The 16,406-nt window shown below is 52.6% G+C and overlaps 2 protein-coding genes and 1 long non-coding RNA gene across 9 annotated transcripts in view; 2 read left to right on the top strand and 1 right to left on the bottom strand.

The window, feature by feature from the left end:
• The window catches only part of Pi4kb (phosphatidylinositol 4-kinase beta), a 35,977-nt gene extending 34,475 nt beyond the window's left edge, over positions 1-1,502 (top strand). For both annotated transcript variants that reach the window (XM_050124536.1, XM_050124537.1), the window contains one exon: positions 616-1,502. In XM_050124536.1, the coding sequence (XP_049980493.1) occupies positions 616-797 (182 nt within the window). In that variant the 3' untranslated portion in view covers positions 798-1,502. The remainder of the gene's footprint in view (positions 1-615) is intronic.
• On the bottom strand, positions 1,441-10,849 carry Znf687 (zinc finger protein 687). 6 transcript variants are annotated; one of them, XM_050124531.1, is made up of 10 exons: positions 9,971-10,178; positions 8,500-8,595; positions 5,059-7,187; positions 4,736-4,914; positions 4,238-4,414; positions 3,964-4,126; positions 3,475-3,801; positions 3,272-3,384; positions 2,940-3,084; positions 1,441-2,829 (listed from the first exon to the last, which is right to left on the bottom strand). In XM_050124531.1, exons 3-10 carry the CDS (start codon positions 7,168-7,170, stop codon positions 2,335-2,337), a joined length of 3,711 nt encoding a protein of 1,236 aa, XP_049980488.1. In that variant the 5' UTR covers positions 7,171-7,187; positions 8,500-8,595; positions 9,971-10,178; the 3' UTR covers positions 1,441-2,334. The 6 variants fall into 6 exon arrangements, with proteins under 6 accessions (XP_049980488.1, XP_049980490.1, XP_049980491.1 ...); XM_050124533.1 differs by lacking the exon at positions 9,971-10,178 and adding an exon at positions 9,766-9,891; XM_050124534.1 differs by lacking the exons at positions 8,500-8,595; positions 9,971-10,178 and adding an exon at positions 10,224-10,849.
• On the top strand, positions 10,800-11,723 carry LOC126489934 (uncharacterized). Its single transcript, XR_007589058.1, has 2 exons — positions 10,800-10,924; positions 11,426-11,723. It is a non-coding gene; the product is annotated as an uncharacterized lncRNA (long non-coding RNA).
• Positions 11,724-16,406: the final 4,683 nt, after the last annotated feature.

Genomic DNA, 16,406 nt, shown 5'->3' with positions numbered 1-16,406 from the left:
CTGAACTGAGTTCCTCCTGATTCTCATCTTTTACCGTTTACTCTGCTGCTTCCCCAGTCCCTCAGTCATTTGCATAGGATCCCTTATCCCAATTCCTCTGGGCTCCCTCTTTAACCCCCCCCCCCCATAAAAACCCTTTCAGATATTTACCCCACCTAAGCTGCCAGTCTCCTCCCCATCCTTGCCCATAACCCACAGGTTGCCGCCGTTGCTCAGGAGCATCTCTGTCTGGCCCCGTGGTGACGGTGGCCCAGGTCATCTGTGAGTGTCAGACCTAGCATAGGCAGAGGCCTGCAACCAGATAAGTGCACGGCCCATTCCCAGAGATTTTTTCCCAGCCTCCCCCTGGGCCCTAAGACTTCTCTCCAATGCTTACTGGGGGATACTGTGGGCTTGCCTTTTCCTGGTCTGCCCACATAGAGGAACTAAGGCCTACGGGATGAGAATGGACTGAGGGCCTCCCAACTGCTTTTCTCTGTACAAACAGAATTGTTCTATACCACCAGGAATCCCTGTGGCGGGGAGGGAAGGAGTACTTTATTATACTTGTAGCTCTGTTCCCTCTGTCTACTAACTACTAGCCTGACTTCCTAATTGTCACTGCTTTCCCCCCAGGTTCGCAGCTTCCTTGCTTCCATGGCTCCAGCACCATTCGCAATCTCAAAGAGAGATTCCACATGAGCATGACTGAGGAGCAGCTCCAGCTGCTGGTGGAGCAGATGGTGGATGGCAGCATGAGGTCCATCACCACCAAACTCTACGACGGCTTCCAGTACCTCACCAATGGCATCATGTGATACCCTTCTCAGGCCCAGAAGTGGTGGGATCGAAGGCACCCTTCCTAGGAGGACCCTTGCCTAAGAAGCCCCAAATCACAAAACCCTACCTACCTAACCAACTACCCAAGGGTAATGGAAGGCAAGAAATTCAAAGGATCATGTGGTAACCATGAGAGCTTGCCAAAGGGTAGGAGAGCCAACCACAGGGTCCAGACTTGCTGGGGCTTCCCCACCTCCTGCTGTTGTCAGTATTACCACCTGACAGATTCCAGGACTCACTGCCCTCCAGAGAACAGAGGTGATGAAGATGAAGAGGATGGGGCCTTCTTCCCCTCTCCGGAGTCTCGGAGGTTCTTTCTACAAACTGTCTTTTATTTTCCCTGGGTCCCATCAAGATGGGAGGAGGAGTGGGTTCTTGGTACCTAGGATGTAATCCTATGTTTGACCATGCTGCTGCCCAACTCTGTCCCTTCCCAGGGGCTGACCCCTAGCCCACATACCCCCTGGCAGGTGGGGTTCTAACCGTAGGGTCCTGCACTTGCTGAGGTTCCCCATCATGGGATTAAGGAAGGGAATTGTCATAATCCCTCTAATGTACTGAGGGTATTGGCCTAGCCACAGGGAATTTCTTACCCTGATCCTTTCCTCACACCCAGGGAAATAGCTCTCAATTTTTTTTTTATTTTTAATTTTTGTTTGAAATAAAGTCCTTAGTTAGCCATCTGTGTCTTGTCTGAGTTACCTCTGGGGGTGGGGTTGGTGGAAGGGGCTAAATCCAGCATACAAAAAGCACCAAACACACAAGATGAAGATTACTTTTTCCATCTGTCTTAGTCAATACCGCCTCTTCCCTGAAAAGGGCTGCCCCAGTTTGGACTCACCCCTCCTATCAGTACACATTGTCCAACTCACATAAAAAGAAAAGCCTGGATGGGGATTAAACCACAAGCAGTTTTAATAGTCTGGTTCTCTCCCTCTTGTTTCTCCCAGTTAGTATTATTACTACAAGAATAAAGGATTCCTGAGAGCCTGTCCTCTCCTCTCCCTGGACCCCATCTGACAGGACTCATCCCCACCAACCCCCCACCCCTAGATTTCTGGGGGAAAAGACAAATGGAAGGCACTGCAGGGATTGGGGCGGGGTGTTAGTGCCAATGAGTGTTAAAGGAGGGGCTACTAGGGCAGAACCCAGCACAGAGGAAGAAATCTAGCGGAGGGGTAGAAGCTAGACCTTGTACATCCTTCAGTTTCCCCTGTGCCTGTCTAGCAGGCTTCCCAAGGTCCTGTCCTCCCACCCAGTTATACACTGGGGGGTCTGCAGCAGAACATTAGTGTTGGCTTCAGAAAGGAAGAAAGGGGAGTCCACTTAAGTAGGACCCAGGGACCAAACCCAAGAGCAGGGGGGTGCAAGTTAATAGAACCCTCAAAAAGCCTTTCCCTCAGGGGCGAAAAGAATCAAACAAAATACATGTTAAACTTCCCAGCCCAGGGAGGAGACAGCAGCAGTGAAACCAAAGTTCCAGGGAAGAGGAGAGGCCAATCCTAGGCCTGGGACCTAGTTGTCCCCACTGCCCCCCTGCCGGGCCCTGATGAATGCCATGCCATGAGTACGGAAATGGGTCTTGAGATTCAGAGGGCTATCACAGCTCTTGCCACAGACCTTACACGTCAGAGGGCCTCCAGAAGCAGGCAAAGGTGAATCTCCACCCTCTGGGTCAGAGCGTATTGGCGGAACCTCTTCTTCCCCATCCCCTACCCCCAGGGCACTGGCTTTACCCCCAGCCCGTCTCTTCTTGTGGCTAATGAATCGGTGGCGGCTCAAGGAGCCTGGGGAAGCAAAGCACAAGCCACAGTCAAGGCACTGCTGTGTGCCACCATCCACCCTCAGCCCCACCATAACGCTCTGTTCCGCTGAGCCACTGCTCCTATAGCGCAGAGGCCCATGGCCTCCTGACCCAGGGCCACCCCGCAGGGACTTGGCTGGTGGTGTTGTACTGTCAGGTTCCTCACTGCATGAGTCAGAAGACTGGCGGCGTTTCCGTCCAGGGCCCTGGAGAAAAGTGGAAGAAACTGGGCCTCACCATCACCCTGGCTTCCTGAGACCAGGGCCTCACCAGTTTCTCACTCCCACGACATACCGTAAGGAGGACCTCGCCTTACCTGAGCTCTGCCACCAGAGCCTCGCACCAGGGTGCCTCCTCTGTTAGGAGGAGACTGGGTCCCAAGGGGCAAGCCATGTCGGACTTGGACATGCTTCTCCAGGATCAGACGACTACTGAAGGTACGCTTTCCCTCTGTGCAGTACCTAGCAGAGGGAAAGTGGGCAGCTTAGCACCAGAGGCAAAAACCCAGAGATCCTGAGAGAAGGAAGGCTGCCAGAGCAGACGGAGGCCTCGACCTTTGGCTCCCTCAAGCAGGAGGCAGGTGAACAGGTACTCTGGGAGTAAGGGTCATCTACCAGGTAGGAAAAGGGAATGGTGAGTAAGGGTTACCTGCATGGGTAAACTCTCTTGATTCCCTCATGATTGACCCTGACATGGCGCCTCAGGCTGGGGGCAGAGCAGAAGGAGCGCTCGCACAGGCGACAGGGGAACTTTTTCACTGCCTGAAGAGCAAGGGGTGGGAAATTTCAGTCACACAGGTCAACCCCAAGGTTACCCTCCAACCTACCTTTCCCAGAGGAAACCCAACTCACCTTGCCATGTTCCTTCTTCATGTGAGTCACATACTCATCACGCTCGGGAAACCAGGAGTGACAAAGGCCACAGGTCCAGCCCCCAGGCCCACCACCCCCACCTTTGATGCCTTTGCTTCCCAGGTCCCGACGGGGTCGTTTGGTTGGGCGAGGAGGCTCAGGGGAGCTGGGCAGTTCCTCTTCAGAAGATGAGGATTCCTCCGTAGCAGGGGCTGCCTCTGCCCGAGACACAGCCAGCTCCTCAGGCTCAGTCTTGGGGGTCAGAAGGGCATCTCCAGCCCCTTTCCCAACTGCCTCCTCCCCCAAGCATCCAGACTGGTGAGTATTCTATAAGAGGAAGACAAGAGGAGTGGCTATGTGGAGGAGAGCCTGGCTTTGCCAAAGTCCTCGCTTCTCCCTACTCCCCATTTCCAGAGGGTGATGCGGCTCTAGTTCAGGTCAGCACAGCTAGCTACGGAGCCAGTCCCTAGCCCTTTGATCCTCCTGTACCTTGAGATGTTCCAGCATGGTCTTTTTTTGGGCAAAAAGCAGAGGACAAGATGGACACTTAAAGACACTGACACGCTGGGGCAACAAGTGCTGGTCAAAGTGGGAGGAGAGAAGCGGTTTGTGGGTGAAGACTGTGTCACACATGGCACACTTATAGATCAGCCTGTGGAAGCAGAAAAGGCAGTGTAAGACATTGTGATGGGGCAGCAGAGCCCTGCCCTGCGCCCCACCCTCCGCCCACCCCTCCTTTTCAAGCTCCTTCCCCAGGTCTCACTTGGCTTGCTGGGAGAGGAAGCTGGGATGCTGGGAGTAGAGGTGGGCATGGGCGCTGGGTGCAGACTTGAAGGCCATGGGGCAGATGGGGCACTTGTGGAAAACTTCGCAGTGTGATGCCTGTATGTGGGACTTGATGGAGTTCACACCCCCAAACACCACTGCACAGCTCGGGCACCTTAGAGAGGAAGGGGAGAAAGTGCAGTGAGGCAGGGGCATCTCCAGCACCTCACTTGTTGCTGAGGATGAGGTGGACTGCAGGACGTAAGCAAGGCAGAGAAAGGAAGGAGGTCAACTGTCCCCAGAGGCCTGAGGCGGCAGAGCTGGAGCCCCAGCAGGAGCCCTGCTCTCCACTGCTCTCATGGTGCATGACTTGAAGGCAGAGCATGACAACAGAGCCGAGGGACAGGAAAAACGACAGCCCTCCTTGAGAACCCATCTAAAAGGTTGCTGTAAGAAGGAGATGCTAAAGTCCTATGGGGAGATGAGTATGAGGCACCTGTATCCTACACGGCGAGAGAAATGCAGGCAGGCCTCTCGAAGATGGGTCTGAAAATTGGCTTGAAGAAAGTTGCCCCCACACTCGGGACAGACGTGCGGGGGGCGATTCTTATGTGTGCGCTGGTGGGCACTGTAGCTGCAACGATTGGGGAGCATCATGGGGCAGGATGGGCACACCTGTCAAGAGGTTAAACAAGGTTAATTGATGAGGGGTGACCTGTACTCCATTACTTTGCCTAAGCAAGCTCTTAGTACCTTCCTGGATTTTACCTCCATAGTGTCTGGCTGTCCCTTCCCCAAGAAAAATGATAGACAACTCACATTGCTGGTAGACCCAAGTGCAGGAGGGCCCAGCTGCTGGAAGTGGGCTGCCATGCCAGCCTTGTCCCGGCATTGCTCCTTGCACTCCAGACAGCGAAAGCACGTGTAAACAGAGGCAGCTGGGGGAGCAGGTGGTTCTGTCGGGAGTGGGAGCACAGGGGCTTCAGTGGCAACTGCAGTAATGGTCGAGGAGGTGACAGCCCCCTCCCCCTTGCCCAAAACAGGCAAGGTCAGAGGTCCAGGAATAGGTGGGACAGCCACAGGCAGCAGGGGTGTGATGTCTGGCTGGCCCACCATCTGGTCAAGGGCTACAGGCCTCATGACCAAATGTGAGCACTGCATGACCAGCCCCTTGTCCTTGTGTTCACGGGCATGCAGGAGTAGGCTACACTTGTTGAAGAAGACAAGGCGACGGACACAGTGGTTACAGGTGACCTCTATACGCATGCTTCTGCGATCATAGTGCCGTGCCAGGCTCTTCTCCAGCGAGAAGGCATCCCCACACTCAAGGCAGCGGTAGCCTGTTGGAGGCAGGGCCAGCCCAGCCTCAGCTGGTGGACTCAGGTTCGGTCTATAAGCAGGCAGGAGATTCTTGCTGTTGAGAATCTTGTTGAAGGCCTCTACCAGGCTGGACTGGGTCCGAGAGATCACTGAGCCACCTGCTATGCTTGGCCCCGTAGCAGACTTAGAAGGCTGCACCATCACCACTGAGGCACCATTCACCTTCTGCCCCCCAAGGCCTAACCCTGTCCGCACCTCAGCCTTGGGCAGAGTTTGGGGTACCAGCCCTAATACACTCTTAGTCATAGTCTTAGGGCTGGTGGCATTCCCCCCTGGCAGAACCACAGCTTTGCGGGCAACACTAGCTGCCATTAGCATGGCAGTGCTAGCATTCTGGATGGTAGCCACAGGCAGCACCGTGCCTTTCAGCCTCGTGCCATCACCCAGTTGGACACTCACCACCTTTGGACCCTCAGGGGCTGGAGCTACAGGAGACAGTTTCAGGAAGCTAGCCTCAGCCAGGAAAGCTCCCTCAGTCAAAGGGGCAGGAGGATCAGGTTCTGAGGGAACCCGGGTTACAGTTCTTGTGATATTCCCACAGGATGTTTTAATAGTCTTGATCCGCACCTTGAGGGGTCTAGAAGAGCTGGAAGAGGTAGGGGAATCATTGCTGTCCTCGTCTGCAGCCTCAGCTCCACTAGAGGGGCTCTGGGAACTTCTTGGAGGAGACTTCTCCACTGTTCCCTCATCTTCTTCCTTCAGAGGTTTACAGCTAGACGCCTTTTCAGGGGAAGCAGGAGGGCTCTGGTGTCCTGGAGACTGCTTGAAGGACATTCCAGCCACCTGCTGAGGTGAGGCGCTGGCAGGGATGCCTGCTGCCTCAGGGCTGGAACCTGAGCTTCTCGTAGTAGTTTGGCCCTGGGAATGGTGGGGACTGCAGCTTTCCTGTTTCAAGGCCCCTTCTGGCAGGAGAGAACTAGGAGGCAGCAGGGCTGAACCATTTTCTGGGGCCAGCACAAAAGGGGTGGAGAAAGGAGGTGGGGTCATGTCACCATCCCGAGGTGGGGAGGATTCAGGTCGGGGATCTGGGTGGTCCCCCGGTTCAGACCCAAAATGAGCAAAGAGGTCCAGGGGTGTTTTGCCTTCCACAGCTTTTTCTTTCCAGGCATTCCCATTGGTAGCAGCTGGAGAATGGGGGGTTTCTGAGAGGGATGGCTCAGGACCCCCAAATCCATTCTGCATCAGACAAGACCCCACAGGTCCTTCCTTAGTTACATCCCCAGCCTTGGTCTCTTCTCCTGAAGTCCCAGGCAGGGTCTCAGCCTGCTCTGGACACACTGTGTTTTTGACAATGACACTGACAGTGGAGGTATCTGGTGGCTGTGGAAGGCCATGACCAGAGGCCTCAGCTAGAATCTTAGGGTCATCCACAGTAGCTGCTGCCACCGCTATCTCTTCAGAATCACTTCCTACACTAGGTTCTGGCTTCCCTTGGCCTCCTGGTCCCTCGTTTTCTTCTGGCCCAGAGTGAATGGCTTCATTTGCATCAATGTCAGGGATGTCAAAAGCAGCAAGGAGGTCATCAAAATCAGGTGTCTTCATGTCCCCCATAGCGACAGGTCCCAGACCTAATAAAAAGAGTAAGATTGAGGAGAAACTGGGATGTCTGAAATAGAGACCTTGAACCTCCCTCCCTCAGTAACTCTGTATTTATCCCCTCCAACTTGGTAATCTCCACCACACTGAATGGCGAATCCTGGAAAACTGTTGGAGGTAACTAAAGTCAGGTTAGTGGGAAAACACCAGGTAGTGCCAGCATAAAAACCCAGAGGAAACCAGAAAGAGAGTCTCAGAAATACAAAGAGTAGTAGAAGTTAATGGTTCTCAGAGACATCTCCACAGAAACCAGATCCGTGCCAGGCACAGGACCAATTAACCAATAGGAATATTAAGGAGGACGACAGACAAAATGCTCTAGGTTTCTGGGCTTATTTGTGTCAGCTTGGGATCAATTCATATTCTTCATGGAATATGAACTGGGGGTCCATAGAGATCTGAAGACCAATACACAAAGGAGCAGAGATTAAAGCTAAGACTGAAATTGCTCTTCCTTTAGCTTTATCACTGTGGTTCAACAAGTTACTTCATTGCCTTACTTTTGCTGTTTCAAAGAGGGGACAAGTAACCCACTTATCAAAGTTCTTCTAGAAGCAAAAGATTGGATACTTGAGTGTCGGGTCCAGAACACAATTTATTACTTCAGCTGGGCCAAATTAAGGACATGTGAGGTCAAAGAGAAGCTGGCTGCACTGGAAGGAGTATACCCTGGCCACCTAGGGCTAGGGTCAGAGATAAGGGTCATCTAAAGTCATCTGTGAAAGACCTGGAGCTCTAGCATGGTGAGCAGGGAGAAACATATTCAAGGGAGGACAGAAGAGGACAGAAAGAGGCAAAGAAAGGGAGAGGCATAGTCACACAGGCCCCAACTGTGTCCTTTCTTGTCACAAACACCTGCTGCTTGCTCACCTACCTTCCCCAGAGTGTCTTTCCTCCTCCCTCCTCCACCTTGCTCTCTCAGGGTTAAAACTCCAGGGTATGAGCTGATCCACACAGCTGCCACAATGGGGAAGCTCCTCCTTCCCTCTGCCATTGCCACTCTGAGCGCCTCACATAGTCTACCTCCTAACTCAAACTCCATCTTCTCGGGCAACAATGGCCTAGGAAGGCTCCCCCAACCTCAACCAGATCCAACAGGGATGGGGGGTTAGGTCCCACAAGCAACAAGGAGGCCAGCTCAGAGACTATGGGAGACCCGAGCGCTATCCTCCATTGGTTCTTTACCATAAGTATTTCTGTAGGAAATGGAGAAAGGATAAATTCGCTCCCCTTATATGTTCCCTGCCCAGGATGCAAGCCATTTCCCAGGGCCAATTCTCTCACCTCTTTCCAGCCTTCAGACTGTAACTGGAGATAGTCCCAGCAGGTGGCGGCTGGCATTGCACGGACCAAGGTGGGGGTGGGGGGCAAGGGTACCAACTAGAGGAAGAAAGGGGAGTCCTCCTTGCACCGTACCCCCTTACTTAATTCCGCGCAGGGTTTAACAAAGCCCTTAGTTCTGCCCAGATGAATCGCTAGGTCCCTCTTCAGTTCAGCTCTCTTAAGTCGGGAGACCTGGGCTACCTTCCGACTCAAGCTCCCAACAGAGAGGGTCGGTGGAGTACAAAGCCAACTAAGAAAACACCTGCTAAGTGGCCTCTCCCAACCACCTCCCTCTGGCGTGCAAGTGACTTGGAGGTCATCCGATAGCCACCTGGAGCAGACAGTGGGCCAAGCGGAGAGGCTTAGGGCCGATGAAGATCCTCCCCTCAGCCGCCAGGCCTCTGGAGCTGCCATCTCCTTACCCCCTTTTCCCTCTGTCCCCCAAAAGCAGAAAGAAGGGGCCTAATAGGAAGAGGGTTAACAGACCCGCGTCGGGTGGGGGCTCCACTGCCCTTTGCCCAAGGCCTGCTGCGCAGAGCAAAGCCAAGGGGCCAGGGCCCGGCCGGGGGCGATTAGGTTGCGGCCAAGCTGGGCAGCATTAAGTCCCTGCCATCTGCCAGGGACTGGAGTGGGAAGCAAGCCCGGGGTTTCGGGTAGGGGACGAGAAGTACATTAAAAAAAACTGGAGGGTAAACTGAGGCGAGTGGTGCTTCTTTCACTTTCACCGGCTAAGAACTCAAGGCAGGGCCTTGGCCAGGCCAAGCCCTTTAGGATCTGCGGCGCTGCACGTCGGGGGCCAGGACTCCCCGGCAGTGGGGAGTGGCACGAGGGGAGTGGAGACACATGAGGGGGCGGTCCTTGCGTGACTCGAGGCTCTGCAGCCAGGTCAGACCCAACTCGAATCTGGTCCCCCTTCTCCTCCGCGCCCCGCGCTGCCTGCCCCGGCTCCGATCCCCTGAGGCTCTCTCGAGACTCGAGTGACTGTAAGGCGCGCAGCGGGTTCGGGGCGCCAGCTCGAGTCCTGCCGGGGCCCGGACGCTGACCCGCACACGGTCGGGATGCAGGCTCCGCTCTGGCTGGGCCCAATTCCCCCGCCCCCACCGCCCGGCACGGACACCATTTTAGGTCGCGACATCCCGCAGCCTCCAGTCCCCCGGCCGCACTCCGACTGCCTCTCGGTGTAGGAGAGCCAGGACTTAGGGGTCCCGGACCCCCCTCCCACGTTACCGGGCTAGGGGCAGTGCTTTCAACAGTCTTGAGTTCCCACCAGCGGTCCTCGAGCACGGAGGCGGCGACCCCGCCAGGCAAGCAGCCGCCCCAGGGGGCGGCGCGGAGAAGGGGGTAGTTGACCAAGTGGGGGAGGGGCAGGGGCATTTACCCGCCCCCCCGGGGGGCGGAGCCAAGGGCGGGTATTCGTGGCGAGCACGCTTACTTGTTCCGATCCTAGTGCGGGCTGAGACCCAGCGGTCTCCGCCCGGTTCCAGCCGCCACCGCTGCTGCCGTCGCCGCCGCCCTCCCCGCGGCCGCCGCTACTTCCTGCTTCTCTCCGCTTCGGCCTCCCCTCTCCCTCAGCTCCCTCCGCGCTCCTGGTCCGGGCTGCCCGCTTTCATACTCGCCATTGGCCAATGGCCCCGTCGTTCAGCCCTGAGCCCCACCCAGCCCCGCACGGGGTTGGCCCTCCGTACCCCGCTCGGAACTGGCCCCTCATCGTCTTCTCTCCGTGATTGGATGAAGGGCCTGGACCCTGTGGAGAAGCGTCTTCTCATTGGCTGCTCCGGAGTCCACCTGCCTCATCTGCGTAGCTCGATAGCCATTGGCCCGCGCCGCTGTCGCTTAGCAGGAAGCCTGCCCCGGTCTCCGCTCTGGGACGCGAGGGGAGCCGAGCCCCGAAGCGTGGCCGTCCCCTCGCTATTGGTGGCTCGAAGCCGGACGCTGTGCCTCATGTATGCAAACTTAGGAACTCGAGCCGTGCGGCGTGCGCCGGAGGGAATCTCGTCGGCTCCGTGGAATCTGCGTGTTTTAAGTGTTCATGTCGTTTCCTCTGGCTAAGACGCAGTCGCAAGGATGCGGGGCAGGGGTCACAAAACGGGGCGCCACCCCCAAACATTACGTCATCGGGGTGACCGTTCCCTCGCGATCCTCGCAGGGTCTAAACTGCTCTACCATCCGGAGAGATGCGGTCCTCGCGTGGGTCAGCCCCTGGACGTACGCACCACGCACAGCGCACAGCTCCTCCCTCTGCGGGAGAGACGGACAGACCGCGGGGATTCTGTGTAGAAGAAACCGGAACCCGGGACCTGGGACCTGAGACGCGCTGCGGACCGGAAGTGGGGGAGGTGATGTCGGGAGTGCTGGCGTGGCCTGGGCCACGTCCAGAGAGCTCAAGGTAGTTTGCTGATAGGCCCCTTCCGCGAGCGGAGGAGGCAGGCCAGCCCTGTTTCCCAGTTCTTAGCGCTCTTTCTCTCCGCCCCCGGCACGAGCTGGCGTTTCGGTTCAGGTTGAGCTTTCCCGCGCTCTGACGCCCCGCCCCCTGGAGGCGGGGCCAAGGGAGGGATTGCTGGGGAGATGAATTGCCTTGACACTCACCCATCTGCACGCTTTCGCAGGACCCATCTGCAAGCCCAGTGTGCCACCTGGCGCACACGCTGCAGCCTGGCTGCGCGCCGCCGCCGCCCACCGCGAACGCAGCCGTTCCGAACAAGGGGTTACTTTGTTTTTGTTTTTAAGATTGTGCGTTATTTTCACACTTTGCGGTGTTGGGAGTGGCACCCGGGGCTTCACCCATTCCAGGCAAGCAACCCACCAACCGAGAAATGAACCTAGAGAGTCGCACATGCTAGGCAAGTGCGCCAACACTAAATCCATACCCTGTCTTTCACTTTCTAAGACAGGGTTTTCACCAAGGTTGTCCTGCCTGCCTAGTAACTGGAGTTACACTGCTGCACCACCAGGCCCAGAGTCTGGTAAAGCTTTTAAAAGGAGACTATTACCTGCCCTTGGGTCCCAGAAATCTCAGGCGCCGCCTAGGAGCCACTTGTCACTCACTATTAAGGCTGCAACAACAAAGTGTGAATTCGAGCTCTAGATGGGAATCTTGGAACCACCACATTCCACATGATGACGTCAGGCAAGTCGTTCAACCTCCCTGAACCTACTGTCTCATGAATAAAATGGTAATCATAATATCCACCTGCCAAGATTAGTTTTGCAAGAATGAAAAGCTTAGCGTGCAGAAGTGCTATTTATAAAATGATAGCAAGCGGATGAATGCAGCCTCCACCTCACCTGCCGTCCTTCTCTGCAGATGCCACAGCTCCCAGCGCGCCTCGCTCTGAAGAACTAATTGAGAGTTTACCGGAGAGCTGAGGATGTGGCTCAGTTGGTATTTTATAAGTACAAAGTGCTTGTATTTTATAAACCTGCGATGGTGGCTCATGCTTAGAATCCAGCACTTGGGAGGTGGAGGTAGGAGTATGGATAATGTAGATAGTGCACAGGGGACTTTATGGCACTGAAACTTCTAGGTGAAACACTATAATAATAGACCCATGACATCCTGCATTTGTGAAAAATCATAAATCAATTAGTTAATTCTAGTTAATAATGCACTGATATATGGGACTGGAGAAATGACCCAGTAGTTAAGAGCACTGGCTGCTCTTCCAGAGGACCCAGGTTCAATTCACAGCACCCGCGAGACAGCTCACAACTGTCTATAAATCCAGTGCCAGGGGATCTGACACCTTGACACACATTCATGCAGACGAAATGCCAATGTGCATAATATAATAGATAATTCATTATATTAATAATGCATCAATATGGTTGATCCGTTTATCAACTGAAATATTTATATGAAATATATATAAGATAATAAGGGAAATTGGTGAGAGGGAATATATGGGCACTATTTTTTGCCCAATTTTTCTATAAACATAAACATCTCTAAAGTATATTTAATAGCAAAATTTCAGCCAGGCAGTGGTGGCGCACACCTTTAATCCCAGAAGCACAGACAGTAAATCTCTTGAGTTCGAAGCCAGCCTGGTCTACAGAGCAAGTTCCTGGATGGCCAGTGCTAAACAGAGAAATCCTTTCTCAATAAACCATTTTTTTTAAAAAATTCAAAACCAGGATATTTTTAAATTCACAAACAAGATTTCAAAGTATGGAAGGAAGCCAGGAAGTGTGTGAAGATTGTGGTTTTAGATAGGGTGGATGAGCGAAGTCTTTTCTGGTAAGATTGCAGCTAAATGGTCCCAGAAGAGCCGTCCAGGAGGGAGGTATAAAAGGTTCTTAGGGGGGGAATGTGAAACGGGTTGGTAGGAGGGGTGATCTGAAGACTGCTTAGAGGATCTTTCCTGCTTGCCAGAGGGGGAGGGGAATCTCTATGAGTTTGAGACCAATCTGATCTACAAGAAGAGTTTCAGGATGGCCAGGGCTACACAGAGAAACCCTGTCTGGAAAAACTTAGTGGGGAAAAAAGGAAGGAAGGAAAGAAGAAAGAGACAAATATATGGTACTATCTATTTTTTGCCAAATTTTCTATATAAATATGTCTAAAGTATATTTTAAAAAATTACATCTGTAATCCCACTGGAAAGGCTGAGGCAGAAAGATCGCAAGTTTATTCTAGCCTGGCTATCCAGTAAGACCCTGTCTCTAAGTTTAAAAACAAAGCTGGAGAGATGGCTCAGTGGTTAAGAGCACTTGCTGCTTTTGTAGAAGACCCAGGTTTGGTTCCCAGCACCCACATGATGGCTCACAACTGTCTATAACTCCAGCTCCGAGGGATCCAGCTCCCTCTTCTTTCCTCATGCATGAGACACACACACAGTGCATACATTCAGACATCACTCAAAAATAATAAATTTTAAAAAAGAGACATACAGAGGCAGATTGACCTGGGGATGTAACCAGGAGTGGAGTTTTCCTGAGAAGTGTGTTAAAATGTCTCTCTAGGCTGACACCAGAAGGAGAGAAAGCAACCTGCACTAGCCAAACCCCGCTGGGCTGACTCCGGAGTTTTCACACAGCCCCTAGGCCTTCCTTTGTCTTACAAATACCTTTTGTTGTCCCATGTGAATCTTGACTGAGAGTTTCCCATGGATACAAAGTCAATGCAAAACTTGGTTTAGAAGAAACCCGGAAAAATGTAGCACCTCATGAATAAGGTATTTGCACCTGGCGTTGTATTGTCAGAAACTTCCATCAGTTTGCTTTGAGATATAGAAATCTACCATCTAAAGTATAGAAAAAAATAGAAAAAAATAAAGATGCTGGAAGGAGCTTCAGTTCACTGCGACTGAGCCCCCTGCAGCCGCAGAGGCTAAGTTCATTCTCATGTGTCTCTGAGTCTTCATTTCACCATCCCGCATAAACCCACACATCCGAAATATTTGCAACACATGTGTAAGGCCCTAGCTTCAATTCTGCACCACAAGAAGAAATGGGAGCTGAATATAGTAACCTAGTTTCCCAGCACATGGAAGGAGGCTGCGGGAGGATCAGAAGTGATCCAGGACAGCCTGGTCTTCGTGAGACCTTGTCTCAGAAGATGAAGATCTGAGTGTATGTGAAGATTGGAAGCAGGTAAAGTCCATGGATGATCAGAGGAGCTCCAAGCTTTCCAGGAAACTGGGGAAAAAGAGCAAAAAGAGCAAGAGGGAACCACGGGGGAGGTGCTCGATCCTATCTAAACTTGATGTGCCATGCTTTGTACAAGTCCATAAAAGACCTGCCCCTTTCTGAGTGGAGTGGATGCAGAGAGCAGTAGATGGGAGTTGAGGGAAAGGAATGAGAGAGGTGGGAGGGGAAACTGGTTGGTATGTAAAATAAAGGGAAAATGTTAATAGAAAAAGAAGAAAAAAGAATGGAGAAGGGACCGGGCAATGGTGACACTTGCCTTTGATCCCAGCGCTTGGGAGACAGGCAGGTGGATCTTTGAATTCAAGGCCAGCCTGGTCTACAGACTGAGAGTGAGTTCCATGACAGCCAGAGCTACACACAAAGAAACCCTGTTGTGGGTTTAGGGCAGGGTGTGTGTGTGTGTGTGTGTGTGTGTGTGTGTGTGTAGGGAGAATGCCGGGCCATGGTAGCGTAACCATTTAATCCCAGTATTTGTGAGGCTGAGCCAGTCTGATGTACATGAGACCCTCAAAACAAAACAAAAAATGGAGAAAGGGCTGTCAAGATGACTCGGATGGACCCTGTGATCCCACAAGGTGGCAGAAGAGAACCAAGAATCCTCTTGTGACCACATGTGCTCTGTGGCACATGCGTGCTTACACATACACACACTTTTAAAGGGAGAAGGAGGGAGGAAGCCGATGAGAACATTGACGAAGCAACCATTTCAAAGGGGAGAACAGGGAAGAAGCAGCTTTCGGAGAGGGTGGGGCTGTTGGCAGTGCTGGAAACTGAGCTCAGCTCCACAGATTAGGCATGCACTTTACCACTGAGCTATATCCACAGCCTAAAATATAACTTTAAAAAAGTTAGGTGTGTGTGTGTACTGTGTGTAAGAGTACCCTCTGGGGACAGAAGAGAATGTTGGATTCCCCAGGGCTGGAGTTACAGACAGTTGTGAGATGGATGCTGGGAACCAAACAGGTCCTGGGGAAGAGCAGTAACCACTGCCAATTGGGCCGTCTCCCAAGCACCAGAAATGACTTGTTTCATTTTATTTTGCTTAATTGTTTTAATATTTTGTTTATGTAGGAGCCAGCCACGATAAGCTAAATATTTCACCTGCACGTGCTATGTGTCTGTGCTACACATGCATGCAGTGCCGTGGGAAACCAGGAGAGGGCACCAGATCCCCTGGGACTGGAGTTACAGATGGTTGTGAGCCACCAGGTGCTAGAACTAGGACCCAGAGCCTCTGGAAGAACAGCCAGTAACTGCTGAGCCAACCCCTGGTTTGGTGTGTTGGGGGATAAGGGGTGGGGTCGAGATTGTTCTCCGCCCCTTGAATCTCAAGTTGGCCTTGAATTTGTGACCCTCCCTGCTTCTGCCTTACAGACACAGAAATTACAGGCAGACTTGCACCAGCATACCTGGGAGAGAGGGACTTTTAAGACAAAGAAACTGAGCCTGGGATTATAGCTCACTTAGTAGGCAGAATGCTTGCCGAGCATTCATGAAGCCATGGGTTTGAGCCCTAGAGCACTATAAACTATAACACTATAGCCAGGCATGGTGGCTCAGTATGTAAACCCAGCATTTCAGAGAGAGACAAGGAGAGCAGAAGTTAAAGGTGTCCTCATAGTTACACAGGAAGTTTGAGGCGCTCTGTGCTGCTTTAGACTCTGTCTCAAAAACTAATATAATAATAGTGGTAGAATGGATAAAGTATGTTATTAGCGTACTACAGGCAAAGGTCTTGTACATTAGGAAGATGATTCTTTAAAACACCCTGGAAAAGCTGAGCATAGTGGCATATGCCTTTAATCCCAGAACTCAGGAGGCAGAGGCAGGTGGGTCTCTGTGATTTTTGAAATTACTCTGGTCTACATAGTGAGACTCTGTCAAAAAAAAAAAAAATCCTGGTGCCTTGTTCTTTAAAAAGGAAAAAAGGATCAGGCTGGATGGACAGATAGCTTAGCAGCTAACAGTACCTGCTGTTCTTCCAAAGAACCTGGGTTCAATTCCCAACATTCACATAGGAGCTCACAACTGTAACTCCACTGAAGGCGTAAGTCACGAACAAGGCCACACCAGTTTGGAGTTATGATTAATAGGGTGTTATTTATTTAAAGGGGAAAACTTACAGCTCACCGTCCCAGACAACAGCCATCTGCACAACCAGGAAGGGAGTCTAGTCTCCGGCAGAGCAGGAAGTGAAGAGAGCGAGCAGAGGAAATAGC

The sequence above is a fragment of the Alexandromys fortis genome, unplaced genomic scaffold (genome assembly GCF_014885135.2).
Source record: "Alexandromys fortis isolate MF-2015 unplaced genomic scaffold, M_Fortis_MF-2015_v1.1 scaffold_218, whole genome shotgun sequence".
Taxonomy (NCBI): Eukaryota; Metazoa; Chordata; class Mammalia; order Rodentia; family Cricetidae; genus Alexandromys; species Alexandromys fortis.
This window is presented reverse-complemented; position numbering and strand designations above follow the sequence as displayed.